The sequence below is a fragment of the Acinonyx jubatus genome, chromosome A1 (genome assembly GCF_027475565.1).
Source record: "Acinonyx jubatus isolate Ajub_Pintada_27869175 chromosome A1, VMU_Ajub_asm_v1.0, whole genome shotgun sequence".
Classification (NCBI taxonomy): domain Eukaryota; kingdom Metazoa; phylum Chordata; class Mammalia; order Carnivora; family Felidae; genus Acinonyx; species Acinonyx jubatus.
The window spans coordinates 200,087,338-200,113,641 of record NC_069380.1 but is presented as its reverse complement, the minus strand read 5'-3'; the positions used below and the strand labels follow the sequence as shown (position 1 = coordinate 200,113,641).

The window sequence follows — 26,304 nt, the reverse complement described above, 5'->3', positions numbered from 1 at the left end:
GCCTGCTCAAACTAACCTAGAACAGAATTAATGGCTTTTAGTAAAAACAGAATTAATGGCTTTTAGTAATGGCTTTAGTAAAAACTTAAAAAGATGTTAAGTATTTGAGAAGGCAAGAAATGCAAACACTCCTTATAACTACACACTGAAACTTATTTCTCTAAGACTCAGGGGTGCTTTAGCTTAATTATTTCTGGCTTTGTCACTGACCTACTTGAGATTGTTGCAAGTCAGGTAGCTGTGTGATTGGGTGTTACTATAAATGCTATAAATGTGTAATGCCCTAACAAACTAGGTTGTAGCTATAAACCCAAACCTAGTGGAATAAAATTCTCCAAGTGGGCTGTATAGAGAAATGTTATTTAATATGAAAAATAATTGTTAGCATAAACCCTGGAAGTCATTTATATAGAATAAAAGTCAACTAATTTTAAGAAAGAAGATTTCCTTACCCTATATTCCCAACCAGCATTAACATTATAAATTATGTTTATAAGGATGACCCCAAAGACATTTAAAGTGACTTTAGGATTGACCAAGGGAGATTAACATATATTTAGGGTAGAAGGAGACATTCAGAGCTGGAGGGCACCACAGGGGTAATTGTTTCCAATCCTCTCATTTCACAGATGAGGAAAAGAGACACAGAATGGCAGAATCATTTACACAAGTTTCACATCTAGTTAGTAAATGTCAGGAATAAAACCAGGTCTCTGAATTCTTAATGTGGTGCCTTTTTATTATTCCCATGGCCACCATATCATTCAGTATGTTTTAGTATTCTTTGGGACTCTGAAAAAGTTAATTCTTGGGCCAATTTTTATAACTCTTGCTATAGTATGAATGTTTGTGTCCCCCCCACCCCCACCCCGCCATATGTTGAAACCTAATCCCCAAGGTGATGATATTAGGAGGTGAGTCCTTTGGGGGAATGAATGAATACAATTAATGCCATTATAAAAAAAGCTCCCTTGCCCCTTTGTCCATATGACATTGACTACTAAGTTAAGAAGGCACCAGAAAGCTCACTCTAACAAGATTCTAAATCAGCCTGTGCCTTGATCTTGAACTTCCCAGCTTCCAGAACCTGTCAGAAATAAATTTCTGTTGTTTATAAGGCACCTGGTATGGCATTTTGTCATAGCAGCCCAAACAGACTAAGACAACCCTGTTAACTATAACAGTTAAGAAGCTAAAAAACCAATTTCTTCAATAACCTGACATAAAGAGACATTTAGAAATGTTCCTAGAAATGGAGAATTGTTCCCTTTTGGAGCAACAGCATGTGTTTCCTCTCGAGCTTGAAGACAAGGCTGGAGCCAGGCAACATCAGAACGTGTTCTGCAGCCCTCACTGGGGGCTTAAGAATCCCTCTTTTTGAATGGGCTAAGTAATTGGTGTTTATTTATCCACCCATCCATCCATCTTTCCATCCATCCGTCCATCCAGTGATTAATTTTACAATGACAGGTCACTGGCATTTGTTTTTTCTCTTGTGCACTTTTCTATGATGTGTTCGTCGTAATCTGCAACATTACTTATGAAAATATTCACTTAACATAGTTACTTAGAAATATACTTTTTTCTGAAAATAAAATATAATTGTTTCAGATTTTATGTTTGAAACCACCTTAAAATATTTTATTTTATTATCTGAATTTGTATCCAAATACAAGATAAATTTATTGAGCCAATTTAGAAAATACTACCTAACATATTCTAGGTCAATACTTTAAAGTTACTTTTACAAGAATAAAATCTTCAGCATAACAGTAAAATGTCTATCTCTTTTCTTCATGTAATTTTTGTTAAAATGTAGGTAAAAAATAATTATACATATAAAATAATAAAAAAATTATTTCAACAGGAATAATAATAGGCAATAACTGGTTTCAGCTTTTTTTTTTTGGTTTCAGCTTTTAAGAGTCTTGTTTGGAAAGGGATAAATGAATTTTGAATAAAGTTAAGATATAAAAGAGACTCTAAATTCATTAATCTTGGTGGCCAAAGACAAATTATGTAGATATTATTTAATTTTTATTCATTTCACTTAAGAAATATGCTAGATGTGGGGCGCCTGGGTGGCGCAGTCGGTTGAGCATCTGACTTCAGCCAGGTCAGGATCTTGCGGTCCATGAGTTCGAGCCCCGCGTCGGGCTCTGGGCTGATGGCTCGGAGCCTGGAGCCTGTTTCCGATTCTGTGTCTCCCTCTCTCTCTGCCCCTCCCCTGTTCATGCTCTGTCTCTCTCTGTCCCAAAAATAAATAAACGTTGAAAAAAATTAAAAAAAAAAGAAATATGCTAGATGTTAACTGTGTGCCAAAAGCCCCATTTATTTGGTGATCCATGAATTTAAAAGAATATAAAATCGCCCTTTCTGGCCTTAAAGAAACTTTCACTGTAATCAAACATATTGTGAAAGCATGATGAAATGGCTGAGAGAAAAGAAGGTTAAGTTTGAAACACTAATATTTTATGGATAATTTTGATTATCTGAACTGAAGTTAACCTTAACTATGGCCCCTGTATCTCAAATGAGCTCATTCTTTACCATAAGTGATAACAAGTGACTGTTCAAAATAGATATAATAAGATTTTGTTTTACACTTACAATTAACATCAAACAACCTATGAGACAACAGTCAATGATGAGTTAATCAAATAGCCTCACATTGTGGCTTGGAAACAAAAGGGAATAACTTGGGTAAGATCAGAAATGATACCATAACAAAAATAAATAAACTTTTATATTATAAATTGAAAGCAATGAGGTATATCTTGATTGCCATGGATGTCTTATGAAAGTTCCTACATTTTTCTTTGCCTTGTTAAAGAAAGAGTATAAGTAAAAAATCATGATGATTATAAATCTATATGTATCTATGAGGAAAGTTTAGACTAATAAATATTCCCATGGAGAGCATAAAAAAGGGCTTAGAGACTAGAGACGGGGACTCAAGGCAGTACAGAACAGAACCTTAGGCTTTATTTCTTTATTGAAGTATCTGTTAATTTTTTCTTTTTTTTTTTTAATTTTTAATGTTTATTTATGTATTTTGAGAGACAGAGACAGAGCATGAGCAGGGAGGAGCAGAGAGAGAGACACAGCATCCGAAACAGGCTCCAGGCTCCGAGCTGTCAGCACAGAGCCCGACGTGGGGCTCTAACTCACAAACCATGAGATCATGACCTGAGCCGAAGCCGGATGCTCAGCCGACTGAGCCACCCAGGGCCCCTCTGTTAATTTTTTCAACTACTGCTTGATGGCACACTTAAAACTGCATCTCAAACTTAATACTAAAAACAAATAGAAAGAATGGAAGTGATTTTTTAGGGGGTAGTGAGATTCTGTTTGGGATGATGAAAAGTTTTGGAAATGGATAATGGTGATAGTTGCATACTACAATAAAAATAAATAAAAAGAGTGAGATAGGTTCACAAGGAACTCCTATAACTCATTAGTAAAAACAAAATACCAAAACCACATACATGCAAAAAGTAATAACACATTTTAAAAAAAAGGCTAAGGACTTGAATAGGCATTTCTCCAAAGAAGAAATACAAACAGCCAACAGGTAAAAGAGAAAGTGTTCCATGTCATTAATGATCAGGGAAATGAAAATCAAAACAGCGAGGAGATATCACCTCACACTTGCCAGTACGACTATTCTCAAAAACCAAACACCAAAACAAAACACAAGTGAGGAAGTGGATAAATTAGAACACTGGCACCTTGTTAGTGGAAATGCAAAATGGTGCAACCACTAATGATAAACAGTAGGGAAATTTCTCAAAAAATTAAAAATATAAATACCATATGATCCAGCAATCCTACTTCTGGGTATTTAGCCAAAATAATTAAAATCAAGATCTCAGTGAAATTGTAGCACCAGTATTCACAGTAGCCAAGATGTGATAACAGTGTACATGTCCATCAACAGGATTAAAAAAAAAAAGGTGGTATATGCATACAATGGAACACTATTTGGTCTTAAAAGGAAGGTAATTCCGCAATATGCAAGGACATGGATGAACCTGTAGGACACTATACTACGTTAAATGACCAGTCACAGAGTGACAGATGCTGTGTGATTGCAGTTACACGAGGTCTCTAAAATAGTCAAATTCATAGGACCAAAGAAGAGAATGGTGGTTGCAGGGGCTGGAGGGAGGAGCAAAAGGGGAGTTACTCATCAACAGAAAAAGTTTCAGTTAAGCAAGATAAATAAGCTCTGGAGGTGTGTGGTACAACATTGCATCCATAGTCAACAATAATATATTGTTATAACTAAAAATTTGTTGAGGGTAGATCTCATGTTAAGTGTTCTTACAACAATAAAAAAAATCAAAAATTTTTAAAGTTTATTTATTTTGAGAGAGAGAGAGATAGAGAGAGACAGAGAGAGAGAGAGACAGCACGTGAGCAGGGGAGGGGTAGAGAGAGAGGGAGAAAGAGAATCCCAAGTAGGCTTCCGTGCTGTCAGCACAGAGCCCCATGTGGAGCTCAATCTCATGAACCATGAGATTGTGACCTAGGCCGAAATCCAGAGTTGGACACTCAACTGCTGAGCCACCCAGGCACCCCTAGTCAAATTTTAAATAATGACAAATATGAAAATGTATTTAAGATATATCATTAAGAGAAAAAGCAAGAACTCAAAAGAGTAAGTTGAAGTGTGCCAGTTCATTATTTTCTATATATATTATGGATATCTAGTGCATAGTATGAAGACACTCTGGAAGAACTGAAGTTATATTGGAGATGACACTGTGGGGACAGTAATATTCTAAATTTCTGAGTTCTGGGTTATTAAACATGTTTATAACATGAGTACAGAAAAATATAGTTATAATTATAAATTTTGTGTTATATATATTTTACCACAGAAGTAAGAAAAACTAAAGAGCCTAAAATATCATGACCCTGATGCCTGATAAGACACCTATGAATTTCTTGTACACTGTGTGCCCTTGCTAGATCTGAATCTCCTTTTATATACCATAGATACAGTAATATTATATTTTAGTGTCAGAGGATCTTAAGAAAATCTTTTTGTTACTTTAATAACACAGGAAACCTTTGCAATAAGCAATTAAGACATCCTGTTGCTTGTTCAACGTGAGGTTAATTCCCTTACTCTTTGTAAAACTAGAAAATATTAAATGTTATTTCCTTTTCTAGAGAAAATGGCACAGTCAAGATAAGTGTGCTGTGAGCATAGTAATTATTAGCAGCTATCTTCAGCTACTCTGAATCATACTGTGTTTTCCATTAGAGGAGACTTGTTATGATATTGCAAAGCTCTTTTCAAGGGAACAAAGCTAGGTTCCTTACACGATTTCTTAACATTAATTTATATAAGAATATTAATAATAAGGTTAGCAGGTGCAGAAATGAAGAACATAAGCCTATTAATAAGGTATATTCCACACGAAACCAGGTATTTTTGATGATAGCTTCATAGTTTTCTGAAAAACCTCAGAGGAATGCTCAGAACTTGCATTGATATAAGAATGTTAGGCAAGTTTCTACAGAAAATAGTAGACCCTATAGTGCTCCCCCCATCATTGTGCAAATATCAGAACAAACATTATCACTCGAATACCCTGCTTATTTGTTACAGATTACTACGCTATTATACCTTTTGTATATTTAAAAAAAATTAATGTTGATTTTTTGTGAGAGAGAGAGAGAGAGAGAGAGAGAGAGAGAGAGAGAATCTGAAGCAGGCTCCAGGCTCCAAGCTGTGAGCATAGAGCCTGACATGGGGCTCGAACTCACAAACCATGAGATCATCACCTGAGCTGAAGTCAGATGCTTAACTGACTGAGTCACCCTGGCGCTCCTACCTTTTGTATGTTTAATGCCACCACTTCTTCTTTTAAATTACTGCAACACTTTTGTACTAATTTTCTTAAAAAATAAATAATGTATTAAAACATGAGTACATAATTTCAATTTCCACAACTAGTTTTCAAATTTCATAAGGAAATAAAACTTTTTTAATCAGTTAGCTTTTTTTTTAAATAAGTTAACTTTCACTCATTTAAAAATAATGAGTTATTTCTGGCTAATGTCAAAAATACTTAATATTTTCCAGCAATGATTTAATATTAAAATACAAAGGAATAAAATGCTAACTCAAGTAGTATTTTCACATATATCTACTCCAGAAAACGAACTGAACTTCTACAACCGCTGAGAAACTTGTACAAAGTTGCTAGCAAACCCATGGCACTGACAGACGTACCTAATTCTGAAAGAATGAAATGCTCTGTGTCTTGCTCGTGAGATAAATTTTCCAAGCCATCTATACGACAGGTTCTCCAACTATTAAATAAAAAAAGTAATTGCTCTGCAAGTTTGTTAGCAGATGCTAATGATGAATGCTTAACACATTCTGCCCTCATGTTTCCCTTTAGATCTCCTTGCACTACTAGGGGTTCTATAAATGTGCTGCTGTGGCATGTACATTTGCTTTCAAATAAATGAAAAGGTTTGTGTACAAAACCTGATTGATGAATGTAATGGGATATTAACAACCCTCCGACATCTGAATGGTGTGTATATTACATTAACTATGTCAAAGAAAAACTGTACGACAATATGAAATCTGTGGGTTACTATTTCACTGTCAATAAAAATCATGGAAATTGATTTTCTAAAGCGTAAATGCACTGTTTATAAAGCTGAAAGCATCTAAACAGCACTGGCAAAATAACTTTTTAGTGAAAAGTTATTTATATCTGTATACAATGCCCACTAATACTCTTGCTTACCAAGTACACAGTCTCGATCAAGGAAAAAGGCAATTAATATGCTCTGACTTGAACATCACTGTTTTTTTCCCCCCAAAATTTGTTTATACAAATGCAACAATCTTAGCATAGTAATTTTATCTGAGAACAGGGTCTTCGGATGCTATGGTCTGTTTTTGGAGGTTGGAAGGAAAATGCAAAGGCTGACCTGTAAAATACCTCTGATAATTTTATCCTCCTTAGCTCCCTACGCGTCTCTTCAAAGCACACTGGGTTAGAAAATAAGAATGCTGCTTTGTATTGTTGCCACTCTGCTAGCTAGATGTGGGAATATGGAATATAACTTAATCTCTCTGGATCACAGGCTTCTTATCTCTAAAATGTTAATTAATTGAGAATACAATCATAATAAGGATACCTAAACAGAAAAATCTTCCTTCTTTCCAGTATCAATAACATCAAAAAATGGAACCTAATATCTTTTAAGCCAAGGAAGTATTGATGCTAATGTTGTCTATATAGCATTAGCTATCTGGATGATAATCGAGCCGTTTAAAAAATGCAGATACGTTCCTATAGATATGTTCTAATATAGGTGAGCCCCCATGCATACTCATTCTCAGAATACTGATTATTTTCTTTGTTATGATTCTTTAAAATTGCATAGATTCAGCCTCTAGTTATTAATATCTAAAACTCAGATGGAAAATGGGATATTTTATGATAAGTCTACAAAATGTGGTGATATGGCATTCTTTATGCTAGACGTTTCAGATTGCTAATTAAAGGTATTATTACCGTGACTGCATAAAGAAGACTTTGTTAATTTATTGAAGTTAGAATCTAGTCATCTGAATCATTTTTTAAAAAAGGAGAATTGATCTATAAATGTAATTTTAAAAATTTTATGATTTCTCCAACGCACAACTTCCTGTAGCTTGCATGACTAGGAGGCTATAACATTGCCAAGAAGCCAGGAAGAATGAGTCATCCAATCAGGGAATGGTGTTCCAATAAAGAAAACTTCCAGACAATTAACACTTTTACCCCTTTACCCTTTAAAAGCATTTCAGAAGAATCATTCCTCAAATCAGTTGTAAAAGTCCTGATATTTGGAGTAATGTTTACCACCTTTTTAAAGGTAAATTTAAGTGTTTTTTAGAATTTTTGTGTTTGTTTTTAACTACTACAAATTTTGGATGAAAAATCTGGAGAAATTATATGGTGAATGCAATTTAAGAAAAAGTAAGTTTGGCTAAACTGGAAAACAAAATTCCACAATTATCATCTATTTGATTCCCATGCAGCTGTTTGAGAATGTTCACTGCTCTTGTAAGAAACATGAACCGTTCACTATTTTCTGGCCATTACTATGAGGTGTTTCGGAGCCTCCTCACCTTTTAAAGTATGTGTAAGCCAAAATTCTCATGTCTATAGAACCAGCTCAGCTGTACAATCTGCCTGCCATATGCCACCAAAACAGAGGGAACAAACAGCGTAGTAAAAATACATTTTATAAACTGGTCAAAATTTGGTGGACCCAGATGCAGGATGGGAGTCCTCCAACCAGAGCCTGGTCTAAACCAGTTGAAAGCTACCTGTGCAGACAGAGCATGGTCCTACACTGCATTGTGCCACAGGACTGGCTTTTTAGTTGTGAAATGTGGTTTTTAATCATTTTCCTGTTCTTGCTCTGCTGTAAATTCATTTCTCTCTTTCCCCTCCATGCACCTACCTTCAGCAGCTCTGCACCTGTTTCTAATATGTTGCTTTTCCACTAAATTCAAGGGTGGAACTTAATTCAGGCAGTCATGATTACTAGCAATCTGTTCTCAATGAGGAAAAAGTGGAAATAATCTATTTGTGTCATTTAGTAGACATCTTGAATCCCCTCCGAATATTGCTTAATAAAACTGCAATACTGAAGTTGAAGATTATTTTTCATTAAATATGCTAATGCTACGTATTTTAATAGTGGCTTTTCCCCAATTGCTTAAATAACTTCCAAAATTTTAGCTCATTAGTTTTAATAATAACTTGGTGAAGTAGGAGGACAGCAAGAAATCTTTTAAATTGAATATACTATTCTAAGATAATTTTACTTGGCAAAGCTGAAGCAGTAAATATGAAATATAATAATCTATCTTATATTATCATCTGAATAATATGTTTGTACCCTTTAAGTAAAATATTGGTATAGTCAGAAAAAAGTTGAAAATATCTTGCATCACAGTGGTTTAGACTTGCCTCATTTGTATAGTGGAAGTACTTAATTTGTATTTAAAGTTCAGACAATATGTTAAGTGCAAAATTCATGAGTTCTTAGGCACTGTTGGTGGGAATGCAACCAGTACAGTAACTTTGGAAAACAGAATGGAGGTTCCTCAAATAATTAAAAAATAGAATTATTATGTGATCCAGTAATTGCACTACTAGGTATTACCCAAAGAATATGAAAACACTAATTTAAGTGGATATATGCACCCCGATGTTTACTGCAGCATTATTTTCAATAGCCAAAATATGGAAGCGCCCAAGTGTCCAATGATGGACAAATGGATAAAGAAGATATGACATTTGAAAGAAAACCAGAAAACCATGAAAAAGAGAAAGACAAAAAGAATCAGATAAAGTCTTCAGAAACAACCACAAAACAAGCAATGAAATGACAATAGATACCTATTAATAATTACTTTGAATGTAAATGGACTAAACGCTCCAATCAAAAGGCATAGTGTGACAGAATGGATTGAAAAACAAAGACCCATCTATATGCTGCCTACAAGAGGCTTTGAACACTCTTAAAAATTTCAAATCTAATCATACCTCTCTTCTGCTTCAAATTCTTACAAGACTCATAGCCCTTAGGATACAGTACAACATGGTCAAGTAGGCCAGTGAGGTTCTCCCAACTTGACACATGTTAATCTCTTCAGTCTCATCCAGAGCCATTTCATTTTTCTCTGCTCTAAGCACACTTTCCTGTGTGTTCTTGAATCATGGCAAACCTTTTCACACCTCTGTGCATTCCCTCATGTTGTTCACTTCACCCTCTCCCTTCTACTCATTCTTTGGGTTTCTTCATAAATCTTTTTTTCTTCTCCCTGCCCCCACTACACCCCATAGGAATCATGTCAAATTCTTAAAATCCCTTATTGCGTCTTTATATTTCCTTTCATAGCACTTGAAAATTTTTGTAAGAGTTCACCGCTTTCTTTGAATCTTGTTACTGGGTGTCATGCCCCTCCCTCTCCCATCTACTGTACTATAAGAAGCTTGATGAGGGAGAGTACCATATTTATTTGTTCACATTGTACGCCTAGCCTCTATTACCAGACCTGACACATAGTAAGTATTTGGTAGATAAGCATTGAACAGATTGAAAAAAAATAGACTATTTGGGACCTGACTCACATAACACCTTATCTCTAGAGGCTATTTGGATTATAATTCCTTATAAAAAGAATGTCATTTACAATGGTTTTATTAACTAGAGTGTCCCTATTTACTTACAAGCCTGGAATTCCTGTTCCTGTTTAATATGTTGTGTTAACCTAGAGTAAGCATTTATGTAGTGATCTACTTGATCTTGGAACCTTATAGTCTAGGTTAAGAGTACACCATATCTCATGCACTGCTAATTTACATTCCTAAAAGACAGCTTCAATTACTACATCCCATTGCTAAAATTTTGCAGTGGGTATCCTTTCCCCAATGTACGATTTCATAACCCAATGTGGACTATAACCCAATATTATTTCACAGTTTCCCCAGCAAGGTAGTTTTTGCTTCACTCAAATTAGACAATTCAATATTCCCACACATATCCACCTCTGGGCCTTTGTAGATTTTATTCCTGTCTTCCAGCAATCTTCACAAAATTAGGGCTCTTTTCTGGGGCATTTCTCTCGTAGTGACTATCTCTGCCTGTTGATTCCCAGGAGCTGAATTTAATGTACTTTAAAGTGGTTGTGTTGCCCAATGTTCTCACGCCAAGGAGATCCTGCATTCTTTAAGGCCTATTTCAAATGTGACCCCGTGATCTGACTAAGCAAATACAAGTTACATTCAGTAATTATTATCCATTGTGGGTTCTTGCCAGACTAATGGATCTCTGGTGACCAAGCTTCTGCCCTGTGAAAGTGCTTAATAATGTATTTATGTCTTACGATATATAAGGGACAAAAAAAACAATATAGCACAATACGTGAAAGAGAACTTTGGGGAGTACAAATTCAAATGAAAATTCAAATATTTCTAAAAAAATTAAGTCAGTAGATCAATCAAAACAGAAAATGGTAGTAAATGCAACTCTACTTTAGAGCCATTACAAGAAGCTGTTAGATGAGCTACAAACGATAAATGTAAACTGCAAAGAATTAAATGAAGGATTGCTAAGGGCCAATTTTTGTCACTTTGTGCAGCCCTGGAACGATGAATACCTACAGCAAAGGTAAGGGAAATTTCAGTCTATAACTAGAATATTGGTATAGAAAGTATCATTGAGTGAAAAGGGATATCATATCTCCTCATAGAATATATTAAAATATAAAGGTTGGTTGAAAGTTGGTGGTATAAGAGATTTACAATTGGCAAATTTCTATTTTTCACCTTAGTTAAATTAACAGCTTCAAACTCTCTCCCTTTACTTGCTCCTATCATTATAACAGTACTTAGTGTAAAACATTTTTCTCTGCTGAAAATAAAGCATCATCATTCTGCCAGAAGCCTGGTTTGTTAGCAGCTCAAGTGGTCACATGAAGCTAACCCCAGGGCTACTGCACTGGCTGTGTTCCTAGGAGAAAATCTCAAAGATATCCCCAGTCTTAGGATCTCCTTGGCCTGAGAACATTTGGCAATACTACCACTTTAACATGCCAGAGTATGTTAAATTCAGCTCCTGGGAAGCAAAAAGTATATGGTATAGCAGCATTGGAAATCTTTCAGACTAATTAAGGAACCATGTGGGAGTTGTGCTCGTGGCATTCTCATTTGTAAAGGAAGGAAGACTTTATGAAGAAGGAAGAAAAAGCAAGTGAAACATTTTGCTGAATGCACATGGATTTTAGAGCTACATCTTCCTCCTAAGAATGTTCCCAATGAAAATGAAGGCATCCAGCCATTTTTAATTTAAGCATTGGGTCAAATTGATTTTCCAAGGTCAAGATCGTTATAACTTCAAAGCCTCTTTGCTTTTCTGAGGATAAATACTAACACAGCCCACAAAATCAGTAAACCAAACTAGCAGCTCAACTGACTAAATTTCTTGATAATGAAGATAGGTTGAAAAGCAGGATGTAAATGTTCTTCCTTTCTTTTTAAAATAATAGCATTACCTACAAACTATCGTATTCACTACTCCAAATTTTTCCTCTTTGCTCTGGTTATAGAGTCTTTTTTTTTGAAGACTCAGAATTGCATGGCAAGAGTGATGAACTCACCCATCCATCTTTTCTAGACAATGGGTTCCATCATGTCCTAAAGGAGAACACCTTCCTGATCAACCCAGAAACAAAGAAATTGCTTCAACCCTGATGAAAGACACTTTGATAAGGTACCTTTTACTTACAGAGAAATCAATCTCAGAATTCCAGAGGATAAAGCATATTGAAAATTAAATTTTCATCTGTGTTTAAGCTAAATACATACATATAATACATAAGCAAGTAAGTGCTGTAACATGAAGCAAGATCTTTACAGTACGCTTATGTATAAGTAAATAAACAACATAACTTTTAAAAGATGTGTTATGTATACTCAAGTGACAGCATTCAGAAAAGTTCAAATTGTGAACTCTTCTTCCTATTTATGTTAGAATAAAGGCCAGACCAGTAAACATTCTAAATCTTCACTGTCCCTTCTGCGTACTGTTGTAACCTCAGCATCATAATACTGAAGTTTCTGTGTATAGGGCTGAGCTACACAAAGTTGAGAAACAAGTGTTCCCATCATGGTGCTTATACTCCCCTGGACAGATAAAATAGATACAATAAACAAGTTACTATAGGTTGAGATGATCAGAGAAGATGTCACAGCCCTCCCAAGAGAAGGGCATAACCCATGTAAATAGTGAAAGGGGTAAAAATATATAAAGGGGTAGGGTGAAGGGTATAACAGGTCAGACTCATTTAGTTTGTTGAGAAAAATTTATTTGCCTGGAAATGAAGGTTGGTGGAGAGATTTGTAAGAATTTAAAAGTTGATATGGCATTATCCGTCCTTCACCCAAATTCTTTTAGAAGGGCGTATTACCGATAAAATATCTACATTAACCATAGTAACTTTAACTGATGTGAAATCTGCTTTATTGCAAATGGGATTTGAGTGGATTGAAAATGAGAGGAGGTCTTGGTGCTTAGCTTTTTGTCTTTGGTCATACCATTAGCTTATACAACTTTGGGAGATTAGACTGATTAAACAAGAAAAAGATTTCTGTGGATTAAGAAATGTATGCGATAGTCCTGTTAATAGTTTTTCATTTACAAGGAAAAAATAAGGATTTATGGATTATGAATTAAAATCAAGAAAAAAAAAACATTTTCCTGGACCGACTAGGTTTAGGATATTATGTTGTTGCTATGATTACATAAAACTGTATAATTCAATATGGCTGCATATAGGATTACATACAACTCACTTTTATGAGTGAGAAACTACTTCTATTAAACCGTACCTTCTTAGTCCAAAGGGCCTTTCATGAGAGTCATATAAACTCATGCTAAGATGAAGAAAATTGTATCATTGTTCTTTTGGATAAATTTAGCTTTTAAATTTCTTATCATTATTAAATTGAGAATATGTAATTTTTAAAAATTTATATAATATAATCAATATTTGAAGCCTGGAGTAGCACTGGCTCACTGTCTTGGGCTCTACCATTAGAAAGCATGGTCTATTTAAACAAATCATTCCTGCACCTGTCTTGGATTTATATGCTTTGCTTCCTGGATTCAGGAAGCTATTCAGTGTATAAATGTATTTCAATGTGATAATTTCCTCATATAATTAACATGATTCTTCAGTCATATTCAAATTTTACATTAAAAATCTTTCATGTACATTAAGCCTACCAAGGTGAGTTGAAAGTTTTTCTTAGTCTAAGTTCATGACGCGTTTTATGTTGTAATTCTTCCTTATTACAGAGGGAAAACTGTACACCTAAAAGCTGCTATTCCTATAATTATATGACAGGAAGGCGAGTGACAAGTCTAAAAATAGTAGTAGGCTCCCTGGAGGTGCCCAAGTGTTAGAACTAAGTTGCAGTAGTACAAAGGCACAGGATGATGAAAAGCAGGTTCATCTCCTGAAGAGTAGGTGAACTACAGACCTATCTAGAAAAGAGAGTAACTACCCAACGTCAGTTAAAAAAGAAAAAAAAAAAAGGAGTACTCATCACTTTGGGGAGTTTTTCTAAATTTTTTTTAATGTTTATTTATTTTTGAGAGAGAGAAAGAGACAGAGTAAAAGCAAGGGATGGGCAGAGAGAGAGGGAGAATTCCAAGAATTCCAAGCAGGCTCCAGGCTCCATGCTGTCTCAGGGCCCGAGTGGGGCTCGAATTTGCAAACTGTGAGATCATGACCTGAGCTGAAGTTGGATGCTTAACTAACAGCCACCCAGGCATACTTTGGGGAGTTTTTCTAGATAGGTATTTTCCAAATATCTAATTTTTAATTTAATTGTTTTATACAATTATTTTATTTTATTTTATTTAAGTTTATTTATTCTGAAAGAGAGAGAGAGCAGGCATGAGCAGGGGAGGGTTGTCAGCATGGAGCCCAATTTGGGCTCGAACTCATGAACCCATGAGATTATGACCTGAGCCGAAATAAAGAGCTGGACGCTTAACTGACTGAGCCACTCATGTGCCCCCAAAGTACGTTTTAATCACTTAAAAATACATGGGGGGGTTGGCACGGAGGGCAGAGACAACAAATTAAATGTTCAAGGTGCACACATTTATCCAAAGAAACCATACTCTGATGCATTTTTCAATCAACATTTCCAAACAGTTGACTAGGGAACATTTATATGTATAGGTGACCCTTGAAATAGCATGGGGGTTAAGGGTGGTGACCCCACAGCACAGTTGAAAATCTGCACATAACTTTTGACTCCTCCAGAACTTAACTACAAACAGCCTGTGTAAAGTGGTCTCTCATATACTGGTTTATAAAAGTAAATGGTGATGCAAGGATATAGCCTCCAGGAGGTCTCAATTCCATCGGAGCTCCACAGATGTCAAGAAGGTAGAATGAGAATTTTCCTGAGCAGGTTTCTTCAGAGAGAGTGATTGTTCTGAGTCCCTTTCTCAGCCCCCTTTGGGATACAGGGTGGGAGGGCTACCTTCTAACACTTTACCTGGGGAGACACCTTCAAGAAAACCACTTGGGTACCTCTGAAATAAGATCATATTGTTGGGAGTCACATATAAGAAGACAGAATTAACTTGTGGACAGGGTCTGACTCCTGCCAAAGAACTGGGGAAGGCTAGACACAGGATCCTCATTGCTTTGGTGGTAGGAGGCAGAACACTGAGGGATGGGTGAAGAGAGGGATGCAGGAGTGCTTCTCTGTGGACCAGATCTGAGCCACGCAGGGAGCCAGCTTTACATCTTGGGTCCTGTCCAAGAGTACCACCTGGCAAAGCAAGGAGCCCAGAGCAGAAGGAGGTTGGAGATAACTTCCGGATTTCGCAGGACTAAGGAAGTACAGGAGGGAGACTCAGGGGGTGTTACGTGAAGAGCCCAAAGGATCTCATAAAGAAGTGTCAGCTTTAATCATCTGCCATACCCACCAAAGAACACTAGCATAACACATCTAGCAAGGGATTAAAACTGCTTCTTCCTGGGGCTCCTATGTGGCTCAGTCGGTTAAGCGTCTAACTCTTGGTTTCAGCTCAGGTCATGATCTCATGGTTTGTGAGTTCAAGCCCTGCATCGGGGTCCACACTCACAGTGTGGAGCCTGTTTGGGATTCTCTCTCTCTCTGTGTCCCTCCCATGCATGCATATTCTCTCTCTCTCTCTCTCTCTCTCTCTCTCTCTCTCTCTTTCTCTCTCCTCTCAAAATAAATAAACTAAAAACAACAATGACAACAACAAAAACGGCCTCTTCCCTTCCCTTTAAGCCCTCCTTGTGTCTCCTCCCTAGTGACAAATAGTAGCTCCTAATAGGCTTATAACAGGAGAGAGAAGAGAGCCTATGGAGTATGTTCTAATTCCTGGCTTCTAGCCCCAAAAAGATCTTGGAGGGATTTTATTTGTTCAGAAAAAAATGACCCTTTTGCTAAATAAACAGTTGGAGACAAAAAATATGACTGCTTTTGGTTATTTCTGAAATTGAGCTTGTTCAATATCCCAGTTACAGAAACTATGAAGCCTGCTAGTAATCCAGAGCAGAGCATCAGGAGAGGCACATTTTAAATGCCACCTGTCTCATGCTTTAAAGTCACCTTATCTGGCAGAAGGGGAAAATGTAGCTGTCTGAAATATCAGAATACAAAACATGATACCCCATGAAATCAGCAGCATACAGTGTGATTCAAGTCAGAGTTTAATCTGCAATGCTACATCACATTTTTTTTTTGGTCAAGAGTGAAAATAATGATGATGATGATGGTGGTGACGGTGATGATGATGATGACACTCTAGCCCTTTCAGATTACTATCATTGGGAAATTGTGTAGATAAGGATCTCAAAATCAGAGGACCTAATGCTACTGCTTAGGATGATAGAACGACTTCAGGTTGGGAAAGCAAGAACGAACAGATGTTCCCTAGGAAGACAGAATTAAATGACCCTGAGATTCCAGACATACACAGTAGGCTGGATAACTTGCAGTAGACTAGAGCATACAGTAGTGCACTAGACTAGATTTGATCAATACTTTCACTGCAGCCAAACTGTAGGGCAAGTGATGGAGAGACAACAATGTCGAGGAATGAATTCTGGGGCCAGATTAGGTGGGTTGAACCAGTGCAACCTGAATGACTACTATAAAATGTATTGGAGCTCTTTCTTTTACCTCAAAAATATAAAATTATTTTTGATGAAAAATAACATCAGTGAAAATAATATCGATATTAATTTTACAGTCATCCATGGAGATGGTTCTAATACACTTAAAGACAAATATTAACTACAAGAAAAAGCAGCTTGTCAAAAAGATAAACATAAAATCGTTATATGACCCAGCAATTCCACTCGTAGGTACATGCTTAAAAGCAATGAAAACAGATACTCATATTACACTTGTACTCAAATTTTAACAGCAGCTCTATTCACAATAGCCAGAGGAGGAAACAACTCAAATGTCCATCGACTGATAAATGGATAAACAAATGTATTATATCCATACAATGGGATATAAATGAGCCAAAAAAAGGTAACTAAACACTGATATATGATACAATTTTGATGAACTTTGAAAACATTTAAAAGGTCATATATTGTATAACTCTAGTTTAGGAAACATTCAGAATAAGGAAATATATATATATATATATATATATTTGTAATCAGCTCTTTCTGTGTAGATTGTACCATATGTCAAAAAAGTAACAAAGGATTACCTCAGTATGCCTGCCTTCTATTAAGCCCTTGTAATATCAAGAACTTGACGATTTTTATTATTGCAGGCATCATAACATTTTTGCTTATAAATGTCTATGATTGCGTCGTTGAATTAATTGGGTTTCCAAGTTAAACCTGGCTTTGTTTTTATTTTTTTTAATTTTTAATGTTTATTTTTCAGAGAGAGAGACAGAGAGAGAGACAGACAGACCATGAGTGGGGTAAGGGCAGAGAGAGAGGGAGACACAGAATCCCAAGCAGGCTCCAGGCTCCATGCTGTCAGCATATAGCCTGATGCAGGGCTCGAACTCACGAACACAAGATCATGACCTGAGCTGAAGTTGGAAACTTAACTGACTGAGCCACCCAGGCGCCCTAAGCCTGGCTTTAAAGCAGGTCTAAAAACATAAAAATAGTGAATTCACCTAACATGCAGTGCAATGGTAATAAATGCAATACCAGAAATTGAAGATTTGGTTTTAAGAAAAATAGGTACCAATGATGCAGACAGAAGGAGATGGGAAAAGAGCAGTTTTTTTTCTAAAGCAGTATCAACTGAAAGAGAAAAAAACAGTATAATAGATACATACACCTTGCTGCAATCTTATCTTAAATCCCCATTATGTTAGCCCAAATTCCTTCGAGTATACAATTTTCAGTCAAAGTCACCATTGTATGAAGTCTCCTCTCCCTTACTATGTGCTTTGTTTTTTTTTCCAGTTTAATTGGAGGCTTTATTTTAAAATGAACCTTGAAGCAATTTTGGTGGTTCACCTCTTCATTATTTCAGTAACAAAATACCAACTTGCTCATTGCAGTAGTCGATGGCAGTGTCATTACATTCAAGGGAAATAAAGTATCTGGGCTCCTTTTCTCGTATTGTGTGATTATAGTGTTGAAAATGTCTGTAAATAAAACAACAACTGAAACAATCTTTGGCTATTTTGTAAGTAATTATAAGTCTAAGCTGGTTATCACTCACTAGAAGTATTCTAGAACTATTTTAGCCATTGCTTCCAGAAATGCTCTTTGGCAAGGTGTATACTATATAGTTTGCCATGTTTAACTAAACTTCTGCATTATAAAATCTTCCTTCAGTTAGGAAATACTCTTCTTTATCTGTCAAAAAGTTAAGGATGTTTGGTCGAGTATACAATTACTGTCTGACTATCCAAAGTTTAGCCCCAGCGAAAGTAATTCAGCATATGAAAAAAAAATCCAATGAATGTATCATTGCATATATTTACTTTTCTCTCTCTTGAGAAAAGTTTAGAGCTGCAATCATTTTAATTAACACATTGTGCAGAAGAATGCACGACAGCAGCTGTTAATATGCATTTTTAAGACTAGAGGGTGTGGTGACTTATCTAGATATAAGAGCAACATATGTTCAGCTAAGCATATGGATTATAATATAAATTATGATTGTAATGCAGAGAAACAGAGGGACATGTGCAATGGCTGCCTGTTTTCATTTAATCGCTAACATTTTTCTAACATACATTAGAGGAGGCGTTATATTATTTTACTGTGGAAATATGATAGAACATGATCGATGATAATACTTTAAATCAGCTTAATGCATTCTGAAACATGTAACTGTTTTTTCTGTGAATGTAAATTCAGATTTAAAAACGTTATTCAACAAATAAATTGAAAACAAATAACTATATAGCAAGCATCTTAGAGCAACCTTAAAATATCAAAACAGACTGTGTTTTCCTGTTTTATCCATTTTGTTTCATTATGTTTTTGACAGAATAATGGTTTAGTTACTGTGAACACTATTAATTCTATTTACAAACTAGCTGGTTGGAGATGGTAGTGATGAAACAAATTACCTTCTCTTGATATTGCCGCCTTGAAGAATCCAAAGACTGGATTAAAGCCGTGGCATGGCCGACAAACATGGCATAGCAGGTGGCCCCAACGATCATGCTCAGCATGGTAATCCAGAGGTCAGACATGCTGACTGGGGCCTGGGCTCCATACCCAATGCACAGCATGTGACTCATAGCTTTGAAGAGTGCATATGAATACTGCTTTCCCCACGAATCATTCTGGAAGAGAAGGGAAAGAGAAAACAGGCTGAGTCATTAGGATGGCAGAATAAAAAGTGAGTATGACCCGTACACAAAAACATTATAGAGTAACGAGTATGGAGAAACATCCTTGTAATGGAACATTTAATTGCTACTCAAATGACCTGCGGTTTCCAAAACTTGCCTACCACTAGGAAACAGAAATAATCTACTGATAATATATGCATTCCAGTCAGTTTTAGGTTTGTTGTCTTTAAAACTAAAATTCCTTTTGGGACAATGGTGTGACTGTCATATAAAAATGCCGAGAATGAATGCTGATAGACTGACTCCAAAGTTTCAAGGAAATGTGGTCATTTTCTTGCAACGTATTTGCAAGATGAGAAATGTTGCAGGTAAGTATGAAGTTGATGGGTCTATATATAGGAATTTTTATCAAAACTACGATGTTTAGATTTAAAATCCAAATGGATATATTTGCATAGTCCTTAATTCTATACTTCTTAAATGAAACATACACAAACATTTTGGCAATGCAGGTCTGATAAATGGAAAGACTTCCTTGAAGTCCTCTTTCAGGGTAATGTAGATTGGGATTCAAATGTCAGGATTGATGATGGATGAATCTTGTTGGCTTTTTATAAAATAAAATAAGCAAAATAATATCTTGGCAAACCCTCTGGAAAAAAAAGAGCTGACTTCTGACATTAGTTGCTGGATGCAATTTCTGAAAGCTTTCAAAAATTTACTCCAAACTCTATTCTACAAAAATAAGCTATTCAATATATCTTATCTACCCTTTGATAAAATTTAAAGGACTATTTGGATCAATTTGTATCAAGTTCCTGGCCCAAGACTTACAAAATTTATGAGGTCCAGTGCAAAATGAAAATTTGGGATCCATTAGTTCAAAATGTAAGAAAAAAGTGCTGTTAAAGATAATAATAGATACTAAATTTGCCTTTAAAATATTTTATTACTTATGATAGTAATAGTGATAGATGAATAACAACATAAATTTATATACTTCAAAAAATAATATTTTTGTGTCATAGTTATATATAATATGATAAATAGAAATACTGTATTATTGTGATATATTGATCATATAATTTTTCTGGTTTAATTTTCTGCAAATCCATTTCTTAGGTCATCAACATTTTTATAATTAGCAATTTCATTTTCAACTATAAAATTGTAAGTGACATCACTTGTTTTGGCTAAGGTAAGATCACAAATAATTTCTGATAGTTTCTCAGAAATTTTAAGAAAGATCTTTCTGTTGATGCACCTATTACTGGAACTACGTAGAATATTCTATAGATTATGATAACATTGGCATAAATTTCTGATTTACCATAAATTTTAGTACATCTGGAGCTGATGATTTTAATGGAACATTTTTCAATGAAGATTTAACTCTATACAAACTAGTTTCATGTATGAATGTGATTTTTAATTAAACTTTCTACTTTAAGATAAGTATAGATTAACATGCAAATTTTAAGAAATAATAGAGAACCCATGCACCTTTCATCCAAAGTAGTAACATCCTGCAAAGTATGTACAATGTTACAACCAGGAAATTGACATGGGTACCATCCATTGATCTCACTCATATTTCACTGATTTAAGGTGCTTGTTAGTGTGTGTACTTAAGTTTTATACAATTTTAACGCATGTATAAGTTTGCGTATTCCTCACCACAGTCAAGATCCAGAACAATTCCATCACAACAAAGATCCTTTACACTGTCTATATGTTGAATTTAATGTAAAATGTATGCACTGACATTTTAATGTTACCTCTGACATTTCCTATAACTCGCCGAGGTTGTGCAAGAAACCAAAAGTAGTTTCATAATTCATATATAATCCAAAATACCTGTTTATGTATTTTATTCCTTTATTTTCAATTATAAGGTAAAATTATACAAAAAATTCCTTTTTTGCTATTCATCTGTTCATTTAGAGTTTCATATGAAAATAGTGTTATTTTCCATCAAATATGATGATCTTTAAATTTAATCTGTATTTCTAGGCTGGTGGATATTTGCTTTGCAATGTTGCAGGAGTTTTCAAAACTGGACATTGTAAACTGTGAAAAATTCTAATAACTCCCTGATGTGCTTTATTGCAACATCCATGTATACACCTTAACTTTGTAATAATTTGCTGACAAAGTTTACCATCTGAGTTATGCAAGCATTATTTTGGGATTTAGGCAGATTTAATGTTCGTGTAGATACTGCAGGGATGGGATCCTGGGACTGATAGGCAGCTGTCCTCTCACCAAGATTCCTGTCCCTGCCGGCAGTGGGGGAGCCGCTCCTACCTCTTCCACTTGCTGCTTTTGCTGCTGTTGCTTTGGGGGTTGCTGTTGCCACTGGTAATCTGGCCCAGTTCTGGCTTGGCCACACTGGGGACACAGCATCCCAGACTGCGGAGGCAGGCAGATGTGCACCTTGCTGTCAGGCCAATTGCTTGGCTTCTGTGTTGCCCGCTTTGCCTGTGGGTCTGAACCTGTGTATGCAGAGTGGCCCCCTGAAGCTCCAATGCTCATGGTTATGTTCATGCTCCACTGTCCCAGTGAACTTCATTTACAGAACATAAATTCACAGATAAAGTTATTGAGAATATCAAGATAGCAGCAGCGGAGCTTTATAACAAGCACAAGGTCCTTCTGGAAGTGGGTCCCTATGCAATTAAAAGGTCATGCCCACATACACACAAAGATATCCCTGCCTTTGTCAAATTAGCTCTTAAATTATTGGAAAATTTTAAGTTATTTAAAAATATATTGAATATACGTAGATAATTTTTTGTTCATGTTTTAATGGAGTTATCCAATTAGGAAAAATAGGACATGATAAAGCTGAAACACCCAACCTCATAAACTTTGGAATTGCATATGGCTGCTGACAAAAATAACCAGCCCCGTTTGGTTGAAAGAGTTAAGTTTCTTAAAGTGAAATTCATTGTTACTTATAAAATAAGGTCATATTGCCCCATCCATCCATCCATCCATCCATCCATCCATCCATACATCCATCCATGTGTACACGCACACACACACACACACACAGGTGTAAAAATGAGATTCAATTTTAAGAAATGAAAATTATTTGCATATTATACTATGCATGCAGTATAATGGACCCACGCACAAGTTTTCATTTTGAGAAATAAAATTCATTCCTTATACTTTTTTTCTCACATGAAAATACATAGCTATACTTAACAAATAAACCTAAGGTTGCCCAAATTCTAGATGTTCCAGGAACTAGAAATGGAGTATTCAATGAACAAAGAAATGTGTTCTATAAAAATCTTGAATATACATGTTATTTAAAGTGACATTAAACTTCCTGAAATTCAACTCAGTAATACACTGATATACTAAAAATGAATTTATTGCAAAGGCTTTAATTCCTAAGATCTATTCAAAGAATGAACAGAAAAGAAAAAATAAGCTTTGTTTGTATCTCACTGGCTTTAAATCTCTTCTGGGCTCCCTTGGGACTCCAATTCCCTTGTTGTGGTGACTTCCATCTGGTACATGATGATCTTCTCATTTGCCTGGCATCTACTCCTAGATTAGGGCTGGGGCTATGTCTCATTGATCGTGTTAAACTCTAAATTGCATGATTCGGTGGACACACTAAATATTTTTTGTTGAAAACACTGTTGAAAAAAAGGGTGAATAAATAAATTTTGACTGTGCTGTTAAATCTAATGCAAGATTCCCTTCCTTACACAGGGGCATAGTCATGGTGTTAAGGCATCTTGATGGACATAGATATAATGGGAATAATTCAAAAGCCAATGGGGTGTCCAGGGGAGACTGCATTTTAATTATGTTTGTATTGTTTATTTCTTTGTTTTTGAGGGGAAATGGTAAGTGGAGCTGGAGAAGAGCATTTCAATTTCCCAGAGGAATGCAGTTAGATAATAGCCAAAGTAAGAATGTGTGTTTAGGTTCATTTTCATTTATCTCCTTAGGCACATATCCAAACACACACACACACACACACACACACACACACACACACACACACACACAGATTCTGGCTTTTTTTTCCCTACAAAAATGGATCATATCATATATACTTCCCTGCATTTAGCTTTTATCACAGGAAAATTCCTCCAAATAATCTAGTGTTCATGTAACTATGTCAATTACCCATTGTTGATTTTGTTATAGTTAATTCTCCTATTTTTCTATTGTTTTCTAGTTTTTGCCACTACAAACTATTCTGTAATAAACAACTTTGTACATATAACCTTTATCTCTAGCAAGTAGATTCTCAGGAGTGTGTTTGTTGGGTCAAAGAGTAAAGTTTTCAATTGATTTTGAAATATATTGCCAGAATGTTTCAAAAGGCTGTAACTTTTCCAAAAACAGGTAAAATCACACTTCATCACCTTTTCTAGTAAGAAATAGTGGCCCACAGTTATTTTTATTTCCATTTCTCAGACTAAGAATTTGAGAATGTTTTCATATACTTATTAACCAACTGGACTTCTCATTTCTGATGAAATTCTTGTTTTTTTCTTATGAATTTGTAATACATAGTTGAAGACTGGATATCAATTCTTTAACTATTTGCTTTAAATGTCTATTCCTAATTTACTGTGTTCCTATTTTTTAATGATATAATTTGCCATACAAACATTTTGATTACTTTATGTAGGAAAATAAATCTACAATTTCCCTGTGAGCTGCTGAACTTTCTGTATTGGTTAAAAAGATTTCCCTGAATCTATGATTATTCATATATAAGTGTTTTTGAGATACGTTATTTTTATATAACAGTGGTTCTCAACTGAGGATGATTCTGTCACCCAGGGGGAACATTGCTGAATTTTTTTGTTTTTATAACTGGAGGAAGTGCTGTTAACATCTAATAGGTACAGGCTAGTGAAGCTACTAAGTGCCCCCCCCCACCCCACCCCACCAATTCACAGAGAAGCTCCCTCACAGCAAACAATTATGTGGCTCAGGGGCACCTGGTTGGCTCAGTCCATTAAGTGACAGACTCTTGACTTCGGCTGAGGTCATGATCTCACAGTTCATGAGTTCAAGCCCCAAGTCAGGCTCTACAGTGACGGCGCAGAGACTGCTTAAAATTCTCTCTTTTTCCCTCTACCTCTCCCCCACCCTCTCTCTCAAAAATAAACAAAAGAATATTAAAAAGAAGGAATTATATGGCCCAAACTACAGCCGTGGTGAGGTAATAGATGGATTTAACAATGATTAAAGAAAAACTATGTTCAAAAGCTATCGGAAGCCTAAGGGAGGTGAAATGAAAAGTGAAATAGCATAAAAGCATAAAGTATAAAACAAGAACAGCCATAAGTAATTTTGAGGAGATAAGGTCTATAGAATTTAGCATATAAGATTTTATGAAATGGTAAAAGAAAAAGGAAAGTAGAATAATTCAGGAGGTTATGGAAAATTCAGAAAGATTCAAGCAATTTAGGCTTTTCTTTACAGAGGAGACTGATCAGGTGTAGGGATCTTTTCTGTTATTCTACAAGACCAGAATCATTCTCTTTACACATTGAATTTTGTCTATGCGCATTGTGTACATGAGGGCCAACCCAGTCCTCACAGTGGAATGTCAGTATTTAGGCAGCAGCCATGTGATTCAGAGGCTGCTGCTGAAAGAACCTTAAATGGAAGAATGATATTTTATACCATTACCGGCATCCTCTTTATTGGCTCCTCCCCTCCCCACCAGCACCATCCACCGTTACAATCCCAGCTACAAAAAGCTCAAGCCAGAAAGGTAGGTTGACTATGGCGATAAAACACACACATGGGGTTATCCTTGAAAAACAGTGTGATGGTAACAACATGAAGGGCTCTAAACTGCTCAAAGCACCAATTATTGTATTAATCTAATCAATCTTTCATCTGATTGTTCTTATTGCCATTTGATAAATGATAATATTGAGGTAGAGAACATCGTGACTTGCCCAAGGTTACAAGTTTATAAGTGGAAGATTCATTGTTTTGAACCCAATCTGACTCTAGAGACCATACTATTAGCTACTACATGACACTGCTCTTGATTTTATAAGCCATATATTCATAATTTCAGGCAAAATATTAGGCTGAAAGACAACTGATCAGTTCAAATCTCACATGAAAACCCTTATTTAATGTAGAAAATCAACATCAGGCAAAGAGGAGACCTAAAGAAGGAAAAACTTGGGGGTGCCTGGGTGGCTCAGTCAGTTGAGCCTCCGACTTCAGCTCAGGTCATAATCTCATGGTTCACGAGTTCGAGCCCTGTGTTGGACTCTGTGCTGACAGCTCAGAGCCTGGAGCCTATTTCCAATTCTGTGTCACCCTCCCCTCCACCCCTCCCCAACTTGTGCTCTATTTCTCTCTCTCTCAAAAATAAATAAAAATTAAAAAAAAATAAGAAGGAAAAACTAGATCTGATAGGGCATGGTGAAGGTCCAGGAATGTTTCTTTTCTTTTCTTTTTTCTTTTATTATGTGGCTGTTCTCCTTTCATTTTTTAAAAAAAATGACTCTATTGTATTTTAGTCTACATCAATAATAATAACATGAATGGGAAGACTATATACTCCACGTGATTTATCATATGATCCAAATATTACCAACTCCCATATGACTTGAATCCTATTGAAAGGAAATAAATACCTATTCGCTCTGATTTAATCAGGGTTTCTCTTGTTTTCATGTAGGCAATGATTTACTAACAAACTGTTCCTTATAGATTTTTATTATTCAAAGAGTTTGCTCATTTAAGTCATCACTTCACTGAGGCATCACTGAATGTAATTATTTTTTTAAGGAAAACATATTGAGTCCAATTAACAAGAATATATATAAGTAAATTTGATTATTCCATCTGGCAACTCTCATACAGAAAAAAATATATTTTAGGTTTATAGTC

The 26,304-nt window shown here is 35.6% G+C and overlaps 1 protein-coding gene across 1 annotated transcript in view; it reads right to left on the bottom strand.

The window, feature by feature from the left end:
* The window catches only part of HCN1 (hyperpolarization activated cyclic nucleotide gated potassium channel 1), a 384,422-nt gene that overhangs the window by 87,424 nt on the left and 270,694 nt on the right, over positions 1–26,304 (bottom strand). The window contains exon 4 of the mRNA XM_027076395.2: positions 19,171–19,389. Within this exon, the coding sequence (XP_026932196.1) occupies positions 19,171–19,389 (219 nt within the window). The remainder of the gene's footprint in view (positions 1–19,170; positions 19,390–26,304) is intronic.